Here is a 12462-nt window from a genome sequence, read left to right on the forward strand (position 1 = left end):
AAAAAAATAATCCTGAAGTGAAGAAATAACTTAAGAAAGAAGAAAAGCTTTTTATTACATTTATTACATTTTTCTTCATTTCCAGTACAAGTTCCTTCCCTTACCATGTACTTCCCACAATGTCCTCTTCCTGTCAGAGCCAGGCACCAGTTTATTGCAAACTCTAACCCTGACTAATTAGATATTGTTACGGGATTGTTATCACCTCCTGCTTAAAAGGATTTGTCTGCTGGAGTCAGTTGCAGGAGGAGGCATTGGGCAATTGGGCATGTGTGGGAGCTTCTGCAGACCCAGAAGATTTGAATGGATGCATTTCCTAAACACACCTGCTTTATAAACCATTTACAGTTCAGCAGTTTATTTTCCCTGCCATCTCTCAAGGGGTCTTTGCTTGCACTTTGCAACAGAAGAGGGAGGAAAGTGCCTGTTAGTGTTTAACCTCTCTGTAGGTGTTCACTTCCCTTATTCCACTGCTTAGAATTGTGCCTTCCTTTCTATTAATCTTTGACTTACAAACCTTTTTCCAAAAGAGGAATTTAAATCCAAGGTGTTCAGTCAGGGCATTTGTTGGCAGCTCAGTTGAGAAATGAGAGTTGCTGACTGATTGACTTTTGATAATGTCTGCTGAGCTAAGATGGAAAAGAATACTAAAGAAGGCCCAGCTAAGGAGCTGTTTGGGAGTGGATAACTTCAGTTGTGGACTACAGCTCAACTGACCTTCTCTGACAGACAAGATTGTAGCATGGGAAAGAGATATGGAGAGACCAAGCACTGAGGGAAGAAGGGGTTTTGTGGGAAAAGGCAAGAGAACTCTGGCTCTTTGTTGTGCCTAAAGCAGGTTTGTTATGTTTCAGGTTTCTCTTTTGATACGCTTCAAACCTGGACATGCACAGTTCTACTCAGGTGCAGATGTCTGTTATCAAGAGAGCTTCAATTGGAGACTGTCTGCTCTGGATTAGGCCAGGCAGATGGTTATGAAGGAAGCTAGCACACAGCTGCATTTTAGCTAGGAGAGGCTCACAGAAGGGTTGTTGACCTCTAAAGACAGCTGTACCTATATACTTTCTTCATAGAAATCCATACAAGACAATGCAGGTGAGAGTATATTTTCATATTATCATACTCAGCTGTTTTCCAAAAACCTGTATGCTGCAGCTGTGTCTTGAATTAATTGGTATGACAAGAACAGGTTGATGCCTGAGTGTCTGTGTTTTCAAGGAAACAGGGCATTTGAAATCCAAGCTAATTAAAAGCTTACTGTCTTCTGGGTATATATTTTTCTATGGGAAATGGGTTTGACTGTAGTTATAAATGTAATTTCCCTAAGGAATAAAAACTGTCGTGAAAGAAAATGCAGCATTCCTTATATAAAAGTGTTTTTTTCACATCTCCTTTCAGAGTTAAGGCAGACGTATTAATATCTTCTAATAAGAAAGTTTGTCTGACTTAGTTTTGAAATTTCACAGTCCTAGAGAATTAATTGTCTCTCCCCTTTGCAACCGACACTGTTGACACATTGCTAGCAGTTAAGATCTTTATTTTGTTCCATGTTGTCCCATTTGTGTCCATGAGCAGTCTGAGCACATTATAATTAAGTAAGTTCAATTAAAGGCAGAGTCTGTTCTTTAGGCTGAAACACTATAGGTTACTATTTGTTTGTGGTGACTATGGAGGAAATAATTAAATATTTAAAGCAAAATAATATGAGTAATGGAAAACAATCTTTCAGGACTGTTGTCATTTAAACCCAACTGGCACCTAAGTACCAGACAGCCACTTGCTCACATCCCAGCTCCCTTCCCTTGTGAGAATGAGAATCAGAAAAAACCTCCAACACTTTGTGGTTTGAGAGGACAATTTAATAATTGAAACAGTATACAATACAATTATATTAATAATTATATCAATATTATTAATATTATAATTATTAATTAATCATAAAATAATGATAACAGCTAGGATGAGAAAGTAATAAAATGCAAGAGAAAAGTGATGTATAATATAGTTGCTCACCACCTGCTGACTGATGCACAGCCTGTTTTTGAGCAGCAATTGACAGCCTCCAACCAACTCCTCACACGATATCCTTTTCAAATATCTCTCTGGCTTGTTCAGGTCAGCTGTCCTGGCCATGCTTCCTCATGGCATTGTGTGCACCTGCTCACTGGCAGAGCATAGGAAACTGCAAAGTCCTTGATTTAGAGTAAGCACTACTTTCCAACAACCAAAACATCAGTGTTTTATCAACATTATTCTCAGACTGAATCTAGAACACCACACTGTACCAGCTACTAGGAAAAATATTAACTCTATTGCAGCCAATACCATGAAAATGATGAAGAACAAAAAATTCACTAGTGGTAGAGAGCAAAATTTCTCACAGAAAATGATATAGGGCTCTGACCTAGAAGAATTCACATTGCAGAACTAAAAAATTGTGTAACTGCCTTTCACTAGTCATTTGTTTGGCTATATTATTATTATTATTATTATTATTATTATTATTATTATTATTATTATTATTATTATTATTATTATTATTATTATTATTATTTATTTTGTTTGTTTGTTTGTTTGTTTGTTTGTTTGTTTGTTTGTTATGGATTATTATTATTATTCCTATCTGTGGTTATTAGTGCTCCCCCCTTTCTGAAATTATGCTTCTCATTACAGCAGGAACTCGGAATCCTAGCTGTAATTTCCCTGTTCCTTATCTGTACTGTGCAAACACAGCAGCCAACTTTTCCTGCATCTAAAACAGCTTTGGAGGCAAGGTGTGGTCCCAAGTCAAACATGACCAAAGTCACAGGAACAGGATTACATAGGGAGTCCTTGTGAGTCAAGGCTCAAAAAAGAAACCAGAGGCCAAATATGTTCTCTCCTCAATGTCAGATTATTTGGCTTGCAGCCAGGATGACAAAGTCATCAAAGAGGCCTGTCTGCATGGAGGGTCCCTCTCAAGAACATTGTAAATGCCCATTTTGTATGCATAACACCTGGAGGATCTTATAATCACAAGATTTTGCTAATTTAGCTTGCTGTTCTTCACACAAGACCTTACTGAATCCACAGATTTCTCCTGCCTTTTGCGTTTAACAGTGTTACCGATAGGAATTCTAGCAGGCTCAGATTTCAGACCAAACATTAGAAGACCAGTTCACTGGGGAAAAAATCTGGCTTCACTCGCCAGAGCTGGCTCACTTAATGACCTTGACAAGAAACATATGAGGCACAGTCTGCCATGTGCACGTTAGAGCATCTTGTGATGCACCAGCACACAGTGATATGACAGCAGTTAACAGTGGCACTCCGATTTTGAACGGCTAAATGTAATTTATTTACTCTTTTGAAAGAAAGCCTGCTGTATTATGTAGTTGAAGTCCTCAAAGGAGTATAAAATAGCTTTCAAAAAAGCCACAAAAACCCAGCCAAGGTCTTTTATTTAGATGTAAAAAATACCAATGGGGATGGGAAATGTTCTAGAATCTGTTGTATAGGGATTTTTTTTCAGCAAAATCGAAAACATTGGCCCCCAGAAGTATTTGACTGTATTTCTTTCCTTACAATCTGAGAAATGTTTGAAAACCATACAGCCAGTTTTGTGCTGTCTACTCAACTGCAGAGATCTGGGAGTGCTTGATAAAGATGGGTCTCCAAGGACCATCTTGTAAAGTAAGGTTTTGCATCTTTTGGTTTATAAACTAAGTGCACATTGAGCACCCCTATGTTCAAGACAGATCTGAAAAAAAGGCTATCCTCGGTAAAAAGCCAGACCCTCAAAGAAACATTCTGAAAGCAGATAGCTGGAGAACACAGAAATCCATCAGTATTTCTAAGAGACTGTGCAGACTAGCTATAATAGTCACAAAATGTTTCAAAAACTTTTAAAATGCCAAAGAGTATTTCTGCCATGGTAACTCTTTTTCAGGTCCGTGTCATCCTGCTGAATTGGTGTGCTTGGTTTTTACGAATGAAAAAACCTGGGGAAAACATAAAGCCCCTCTCTTGCAAGTATAGCTATTCCAAGCACCAGCTGAGCATAAACAGCATGGAGGTGAACGTCCTTCCTGGGCACCAGTCCAGCAATGGCAACACCATCTACAGCTACCACGCCATGGAGAGCCCGTGCTGCCCACAGAAAAACGACCTGGGCAGCAAGGGCGGAAAGATGACTTGCCCCTTAGCAGAAGATATTGAGCTTGTGCAAAAGAAAGCTTTGATGGATACTCTTCCAGTGATTGTGAAGATCCTGGAGGAAGTGCAGTTCATAGCAATGCGGTTCAGGAAGCAAGATGAGGGTGAAGAGATCTGCAGTGAGTGGAAGTTTGCAGCTGCTGTCATAGACAGATTATGTCTGGTTGCATTTACCCTTTTTGCCATCATTTGCACATTTACAATACTCATGTCTGCTCCAAATTTTATAGAAGCTGTTTCAAAGGATTTTGCATAAGGTTGTCAAAGATGAGCATGATAATCAAAAAGTGAATATTGCCAGTAATTTTACTAGATAATTTAACTCAAATAGAGAAGTGTACTTATATGTGCTAACATACACAGAAGGGGATTAAAATAATTTCAGGACATAATTATTCCTGATGTTAGTGATTGTAGTTACTGAATAGTAAATATATTGAACTCTGTTACTTATTTCATAGACTAGTGCCACATGTACTTTTGTCATGATCTGTTATAAGTGATAGACAAGAATTCAATACATTACAATACTATAATATATTTATTACAAGTTAACACTAGTAGCAATGTGTTACTTTGAATTTGTGAACTTTTGGATATTGTTAATTTAAATTATTATTGAAAATGATAAGTTTTGCATTGCTTTGTTGTTTTTAGTATGTCTGTGTTTTATAATTATTGTTTGGTGTGGCTGTGACATGCACTTCGCAGATTTGGAAGACATATCTCCAGTCTCATGATGCTGTATATTGTATTTACGAAAATAAACCATCATCATATTAGCTCAAGCTAGCACAATGACTGGAATGTTTTCTTGGTAAATTTGTTAAGAATGTATCTTCCCCAGAAAATCAGTTCAGTTTTGTTTTCTTCTTTTAATTAGGAAATATTAGTTGTGACATTGGAAAGAAAATTCTTTCTCCTTGCTGACAATCGTATATATAATTTACAATGCTTGCTTAACTTTTTCCATCACCTTGAAAGTCTACTTAATTTGAAATATCACTGCTCTCCTGGAACACAGTTGCCAACCTAATTCTGACTAACTTTGTGCAATTAGGGCAGAATCTTGTGTCTCCATAATATCTAGGAAATGGTCCACAGATTTCATTTGGTTCAGATTTCCTATCTAGTCTATACCACCAAAGTAGTATTTTTTGAAAATTCTATTAGTATATTCTATTCTCCTTTCCATGTGGTCACTAGGTTTTGTTAAAAGGAATGTATAAAAGACTAATTTTATTTTGCTGAACTTCAATGTATCAATGTTCATTATCAATTTTCTGTCCCTAAATATTCTCTAATATAATGTCTATATATTAATAAAACATAATTGAATTATGTCACTTCCTGGAATATAAGGGGGGAAAAAAAGCACTATTCTCAAGAACAGCTTTTTTTCTACCCAGTAGTGTGGGTGGAAATGACACCTTTGTTGCATGATTTTATTTTCCCTGCTGATCACTGCAGAGCTACAGAAGAACAAGGTCTGATGTAGACACCTATCCTCTTTGGAGTAACACAACACATCTTTGAATATTCACTGGAAGAAAATAACAATCTATTTTCTGCTCTGGCTGACTTTCAGCTTCCTGTTTTTCCGGGGCTAATAAAAAATTAACATTTCCCCTATCTGTGTAGTGGGATCCTTCCCACCATCACTGTTGGAGAGAAAGATGATCATGATTTTACTCAAAGGAAAGTGCTTCCATCTAAAATGGATGGTGAAGCTGGTAGGTCTACAAACTGAAGTCATATGTGACTATTTAAGGAAAAGGTCCCTCAGCTTTTCAATTATGGCTTTTATTAGGTGGTGATTACTGGCTTTAAACAGAGACTTCACTGTTTTGAATGTTAAACCTCTGTAGCAGTAAGATTAGATCATTACAACCATGGATTTATTGCACTTCATGTAGTTATGTTCAAAAGAAGCACCTAAGGAGGTCAGCCTGAGAAGCTCCTGACTACAATGACCTGTTTCATGTCTCACAAAGCTTTCCTGGTTACTTCAGATCCAGGTGTAGCTCCAAGTGGTAACAATGGCTGATGTAAAACCCCTTTCTGAAAATTCTATCCATATTTCAGAGAAATGTCTTCTTCATAGGAGCACTAGTGCTCTAAGTAACTCTTTCCAAGCATACAGGACAAAACTCCTTGTATTTGTCTTGGTTTAGGGCAAATTTGGGAGAAAACTTCTAATGGGGCCTCTCTCTGGGAAGCAAATTCACATGGCCCTTTTCTCCCACCCCCCAGTCGGTTTGGGAAGAGATTTCTTTGAGAGAAGTGGAAAAAACCTGTTTATTTCACAGGCACAGCACTACCCAGCACAATAATGAACAATATCAAGTTACAAAACCTCTCGCCCTTCAGAAAAGATGACAAACTTCAGAGGGTCTCTTTCCTGTGGGTGTTCGCTCTGTTATCAGTCCCTCTGGCGCTGGAAAATGCCGCTGCCCAGGCTGGGCTCCCGGTAGTCCACGGGTGCAAGCTCCTGGTGCTCCCCCGAGTCCCCAGCCCAGAGCAGGTTCGATTCGTTTCAGAAAAAGGGAAAGAAAACAGTCCAGGAAGACCTCTCTGCTCCGGCTAGTTGGAACGCCAAGGTGATCTGTGTCTTGTTGTTTGTCTGTGCTGTAGTCAAAACTCCCGATGTGGGGGGGGAGAAAGTACAGTCTCTGATAACAGACTCGGTGCTTCTTTTCCACTCACTTTTACTCTTAGATGAAATTTTAAGAATACAAAATCTGTGTCTTGGTTAGGCGGACGAATGGGGATACACTTTAACATCATAATCAACCCAGGACACTCCTGATACCTGATTATTTCTCAAAATTGTGCTTGCTGAGGTACAGAATGGGATTCAGGAAGATTTTTCCTAATAGAAAAACCTCAATGAAGAGCAGAATCATTTTGGGGGTTTGGGTTAGTTATATCAGGCTCTTGGACAGAAGCTGAAATACTCGTTTCATTTTTCTGTTAGTTAAAAGTCTAAATATCCAACTATTTCTGCAACTTGTGGTGAAGGATGCTAAATGAACTTTGGAGTACTTGTTCAAGGACCACTAATATTTTTGCTTGAAGAGCATTTTTGAAAGTAATTTTCAGTGACAGGATAAAAAAAGGTAAAAGCTAATGTTAAAGCACACAGTCACAATAACTTAGCCTCCTAATGCAAAGAATGTTCCCTTACATGAAATGAGTTGTTGTATAAGAGTATTTTTAACTGGATGGATAGACCTTAGGATTAGAAGGAGGATGAAAACTGTCTGAAAACAACAGTGAAAAATAAGTTTCAATAACTTTTTTTCATATATAAAAGTCAGGGCAAATAAAAATATTCCATTTATAGGCCACGACTTTATGCTGTTAGATTGCCAAGGCTGGATTGTGTCCTATAGAAATGTTCTAAAATTCAAGTTGTATTAGTGGTATGCAATTTACAGCTCTTTACACTGGACTGAAACTACTTGATGATTACTTTCTCAGATCACTCAAGAGGGAGATCCTTTAGCTATCTGCTGATCAATTGTCCGTCTGAAAGGTAATAACATTGTTACACAAGGTTTGTAGAACAAACTATGTAAAATAGCAGGAGAAAATGGCTACTTTACATAGAGAACATTGCAGAAAAAAGTGTGAACAAATCTAAGATTTTCCTGAGAATTACCTTACACTTGGAAAAATTGATACATACTGATTCGCAGCTCTTCATGGCATCACCAGTTAGTGTCATTGTGTATTTAATTCCAAGAGAAAGAAAAGATCCCAAATTGATTGCAAAGCTTAAATGGCAACAAGAAACTGACCCTAACTAACTAATAATATCCTTTCCAAAATCCAGGCACTTACAGAAATGTTACACAAGGTGAGGTGATCTTACTGTCCCCTGATAATACAGAACATAATAGTAAAGGTCCTTGTGCACTTTATCTTGCTGAGGAGCACCTTATTTCCCAGGAGACACCGTGGGTTCCTGCCATGAAGCTATTCAACATTACAAGATGAGAGTCTGCCCTGGTTTATTCATCAAACACAAAGAACTGTTCATATAATCAAACACAATCTTTACTTTAACTCATGAGTTATCTTAACATCTCTAGATATACGCATGAAAATCTGTGATTTTTTGGTTTTGGTAGAACATTTTTGTCTTGCAAGTTTTCTAAGTTATCTGCCACCATGGGAAATACAGCTATATAATTTCCAGCAATGAATATCAAAATATTTCTTTATTACAGTAAGGCTGCATACTCCTTCCATTTGAAATTAACTTTTCAGTATTGATGACAATAAAGAAGAAGGGGATCATAATCTAAACCCATTATTCTGAATTACCAAGTGCCTAGGAAAAGAGAATGCTATAAATCAGAAGAGAGTTAATGAAGAACAGGACTAATCTGGGATTTTAGACAATAAGAATGTCAAATACTGAGAAATCCCTAAATATTGTGAAATCCCCACAGAAATAAATAAAGGCAAAACTTTAAGGGTTTGAAGGCTGATATGCCTTCCCTTTTGTGAGGCTCCTCTTGGCATAATTTGGAAAAAAAATTTAGAACTCTGATGAACACTTAGTGAGGTTACATCTGGGTTAAGAGACTGGGCTGAGCAGTGATCCTCTGTCTGAAAGGCTTTCCAGAATTACATACCCAGTGTGGAATTAGATGCTAAACAAGGGTTTCTAGGTTTTGATGCTTGTTTTTTTTTATTGAAGACAAGGAAACTAAGGGAGAAAGGACATGAAGCATTTGAAAGTTTCAAATGTAGGTAAGAAAGCATGTGTTCAGAATGCTGCCTCCTTTTATTTCTTGTTGAATGAGCTAGAGAATATGACGGGCTCTGCACTGGTACGAGTAGAAGTGCATCTTGGGTTTATGTTTGATACTGCAGCTGTTAAACCTAAACTCCATCACAACTGCCTTCTGACACCATTTCAGATGGTCTTCAGGTCTCTAACTCTGACTCCTTGTCAAGTCTGTTGAATCATACAAATAATTCACACCATTTTTCTCCTGTCCCAGTATGGGAGCAAGAGTAGCTGTGTCTCAAGTGCTTTCAAAAGGTGCTTAATCTTAACTTCCAATAACAGAGAATTCAGTTTCCCTAACAAATTATTGACATATTTATTGCTCCTCGCTAATATCTAGCATATAAATTAATCCAGTAGTCTCAATCACTTGAAAAACCCACCTTTCATGTGACAAAACAAAGTGTCTGGCTTGTTAGCTGATTAGGTAAGAGTAAAAAAAAATTTTATGGTGATAATCATGATCATTATTAGCAATCAAAGTCCTAATCATGGCACAGTTATTTTAATATTGGGAATACCTTGATCATGTCACAGACACAATTTTGGGAAGGAAAGTTTACTAGTTCTTCAACACATAGAGAATTTATTCTGTGAACAGAAACCTCTGAGCTGTTACACAGGCTGTCAGCACACTGCCTCTTTAGATTTTCATTTAATGGAAGAAACTGATGAAGACCTTTGCAAATAAAACATAGTTTTGACACAGATCAGATAGACTTGTCTGACTGAAGGAAAAAATGTGTTGAACTAAAAAAAAAAAATCAAAAACAAATACAATTATAATGCAAGAAAAAAAAGAACTGAATGCTAGTAAAAAAAACATGCATTCATTCTGATGGCAAGCTCTAAAATAGATACTATTGAAAAAAGAAAATTCCATGGTTTTGATTTTCAGAACACATGCTTAACTCATACAGACATTATATCTTGGATTTTTAAATCCATTTATGAGAGAAAACAGGATCTAAATTCCAGACCAAGGACAGGAAAATGGTACTGGAAATAGGAGTATCTATTTCCTTATTATTTTGTTGAAATTTTTGCATGGTTATACAGCATATACAGCATCCAGAAAGGGGAAGCGTACATGACATGGTACAGTGAGTTCTAATCAAAATAAATTTAAAGATCATATCTGTGACACTCTTGGCTTTCAGGCACATGACATTCTATTCCAAAACTTTCAAGCTACATTCATTATTAACATGCAATGACAGAACATAAAAAATGGGAAGGCATCCTCAGAAATCTAAATATCCTTTAACTTCTGTATCCCTCAAGGTTAAAGTTGTACATTTAGCTATTTTTATCAAATAGCACCAGGGTTTTTTTTCCACAGAAATTTCACATCAAAAAAAGGAATGAAAATACCCTTTTTATTGATAAAAAAGCATAAAGAGCAAAAGAAAAAGGCAAAAAAGTTCCTTTATAATATTTTGTGAAATTGTGGCGGTAGAAAAAATAGTCTTGATGGTGTTTCAGGTAAAGATCTCTGAAATCTATGTAGTACAGCATTATGGTAGGGCAGATTTTGGTAGGAAAAGTGGGAAGGCTTTTAAACTACAAGAGGAGAGTTAAATTAGATGTTGGAATGAAATTCTTTACTGTGAGGGTGGTGAGACACTGGAACAGGTTTCCCAGAGAATTTGTGGCTGCCCTATCCCTGAAAGTGTTCAAGGCCAGTTTGGATAGTGATATCTGATATCTGGTCTAGTGCAAGATGTCTCTGCCCACGGCAGGGGGGTTGCAATTAGATGATCTTTAAGGTCCCTTCCAGCACAAACAATCTTATGATCCTGTGATTCTATGGTTCAATGATCCTATGTCAGTACACACTGATGTAACCTTTACTCAGCACCTAGCAAAGGTTTAGATTTCATATTTTGTGTATTCAAACGTTCAGCTTCCAGCTCAAACAAATGAAAATGTTAAAGAGAAAAATGGAATTTCAAAGAAATCCTTATCTGTGATTGGCAGGTACCTGCTCTGGTACTGAATGGAGTGCTGAATGTTACACTTGCAGATCAGCTTCACAGTTCTTCTGCAGCTCAAAAAAAGTCACTGAGACCAATAGATTCATTTGCATAGATGAAAAATTGCCTGTGACCCTGTGTTGTGGTTTAACCGCAGCCAGCAACCAGGCTCCACACACAGCCATTCTTGCTCAATGTTCCACCAGTGGGATGGACTGGGCAGAGAATTGGAAGGATAAAAGCTGGGAGAATCCCAGGTGAAGAACATTTCAGTTGCAAAGGGAATACAGAAGCCACACACACAAGCAAAAAACCCAAAGAACTCATTCACCATTCCCCATGAGCAGGCAGGTGTTTCACATCTCCAGGACAGCAGGGCCCCCTCACGCCTCACAGTGACTTGGGAGAGCAAGTGCCATCAATCCAAATATCCCCTCCTTCCTCCTTCCTCCTTCTTGCACGCAGCTTGAAATAGATACCAGGATGTCATATGGTCTGGAATATTCCTTTGGCCAGACACAACCTGTCCTGGCTGTGTCTCCTCCCAACCTCTCATGTAGCACAACCCCAAGGGAGCTCTGTCTGGGCAGCTCCTTCAGATGTGGTGGGTGCCATGGGACACGAGAAAGCATTTTTGCTTCAGGCCAGAACAGATATGGAGGAAAAAAAGGAAAATTGAAATTCTGATCTCCAATCCGTTTTCTATGGTTTAGATGGGGTTTGTTTGATCTGCTCTTTGCACCTGTTAAGTGTTGTCCAGAACCAAAAAACGAAACGCATTTGAAGATGCAACCAGAAAAGAGAGAAAGGTGGGAGGGGAGGGGAAAGGAGGTTCTGGGGGAAGGGTAGGCAGTCAGGAGATAGGGAAAGTTCCTGTGTACCCAAGCAACGGGAAAGGGAACAGGGACCCCCGGCTGCAAAAGGGTATAAAAAGGTTGCCATTTCAGTGAAGTGGCTGTGCAGCTCTCAGAGGAGAGACACACAGCCAACTCAGCTGATTTGTTGCTATCAGTAAATAGATCGGGCTTCAAAGAATTTGTCCCCTCTTAATTCTATCAAAAGTGAGCCACATTTCACACTGCCGAGAATGTGAAGTTGAGACTGATGGAGTCTCAGTCTCAAATGAGAGAGAGAGAGGCTGAGAGAGGCTGTGGCTCGCACAGATCCAATCTGCTCAAGTTTTCCCTCCCTCACATCAGCCTTGGTTCCCATGGCAGAACTTCCATTCCCGCTGCACGTTCACTTGCGCCTGAGCCTGCAGAGAAGGCCGGCTGCCTCCCACTCTGCCCAGAGCAACACACACACTCCCAACCTTTCCCAGGAGCTGCAACACAGCCACAGCCACTGTGGCGTCCCCAGCAGTGACACCACTGCTCTGCTCTGTTTTGCCCTGCTCTGCTCTTCTGTTCACAGCTACAAGCCTGTATGTCCACAAGAGGTTGTGGCCTGGAAGCAATGAAGGAAGAAGACCTTTGCCCACTTCCAAAC

At 38.7% G+C, this 12462-nt stretch overlaps 1 protein-coding gene across 1 annotated transcript in view; it reads left to right on the forward strand.

The window, feature by feature from the left end:
* LOC131572997 (neuronal acetylcholine receptor subunit alpha-7-like) overlaps positions 1 to 4946 on the forward strand; it is a 57044-nt gene extending 52098 nt beyond the window's left edge. Inside the window, exon 10 of the mRNA XM_058826488.1 lies at positions 3929 to 4946. Coding sequence (XP_058682471.1) covers positions 3929 to 4450 — 522 coding nt within the window. The 3' untranslated portion in view covers positions 4451 to 4946. The remainder of the gene's footprint in view (positions 1 to 3928) is intronic.
* Positions 4947 to 12462: the final 7516 nt, after the last annotated feature.

This window comes from Poecile atricapillus, chromosome Z (assembly GCF_030490865.1).
Source record: "Poecile atricapillus isolate bPoeAtr1 chromosome Z, bPoeAtr1.hap1, whole genome shotgun sequence".
Lineage (NCBI taxonomy): Eukaryota > Metazoa > Chordata > Aves > Passeriformes > Paridae > Poecile > Poecile atricapillus.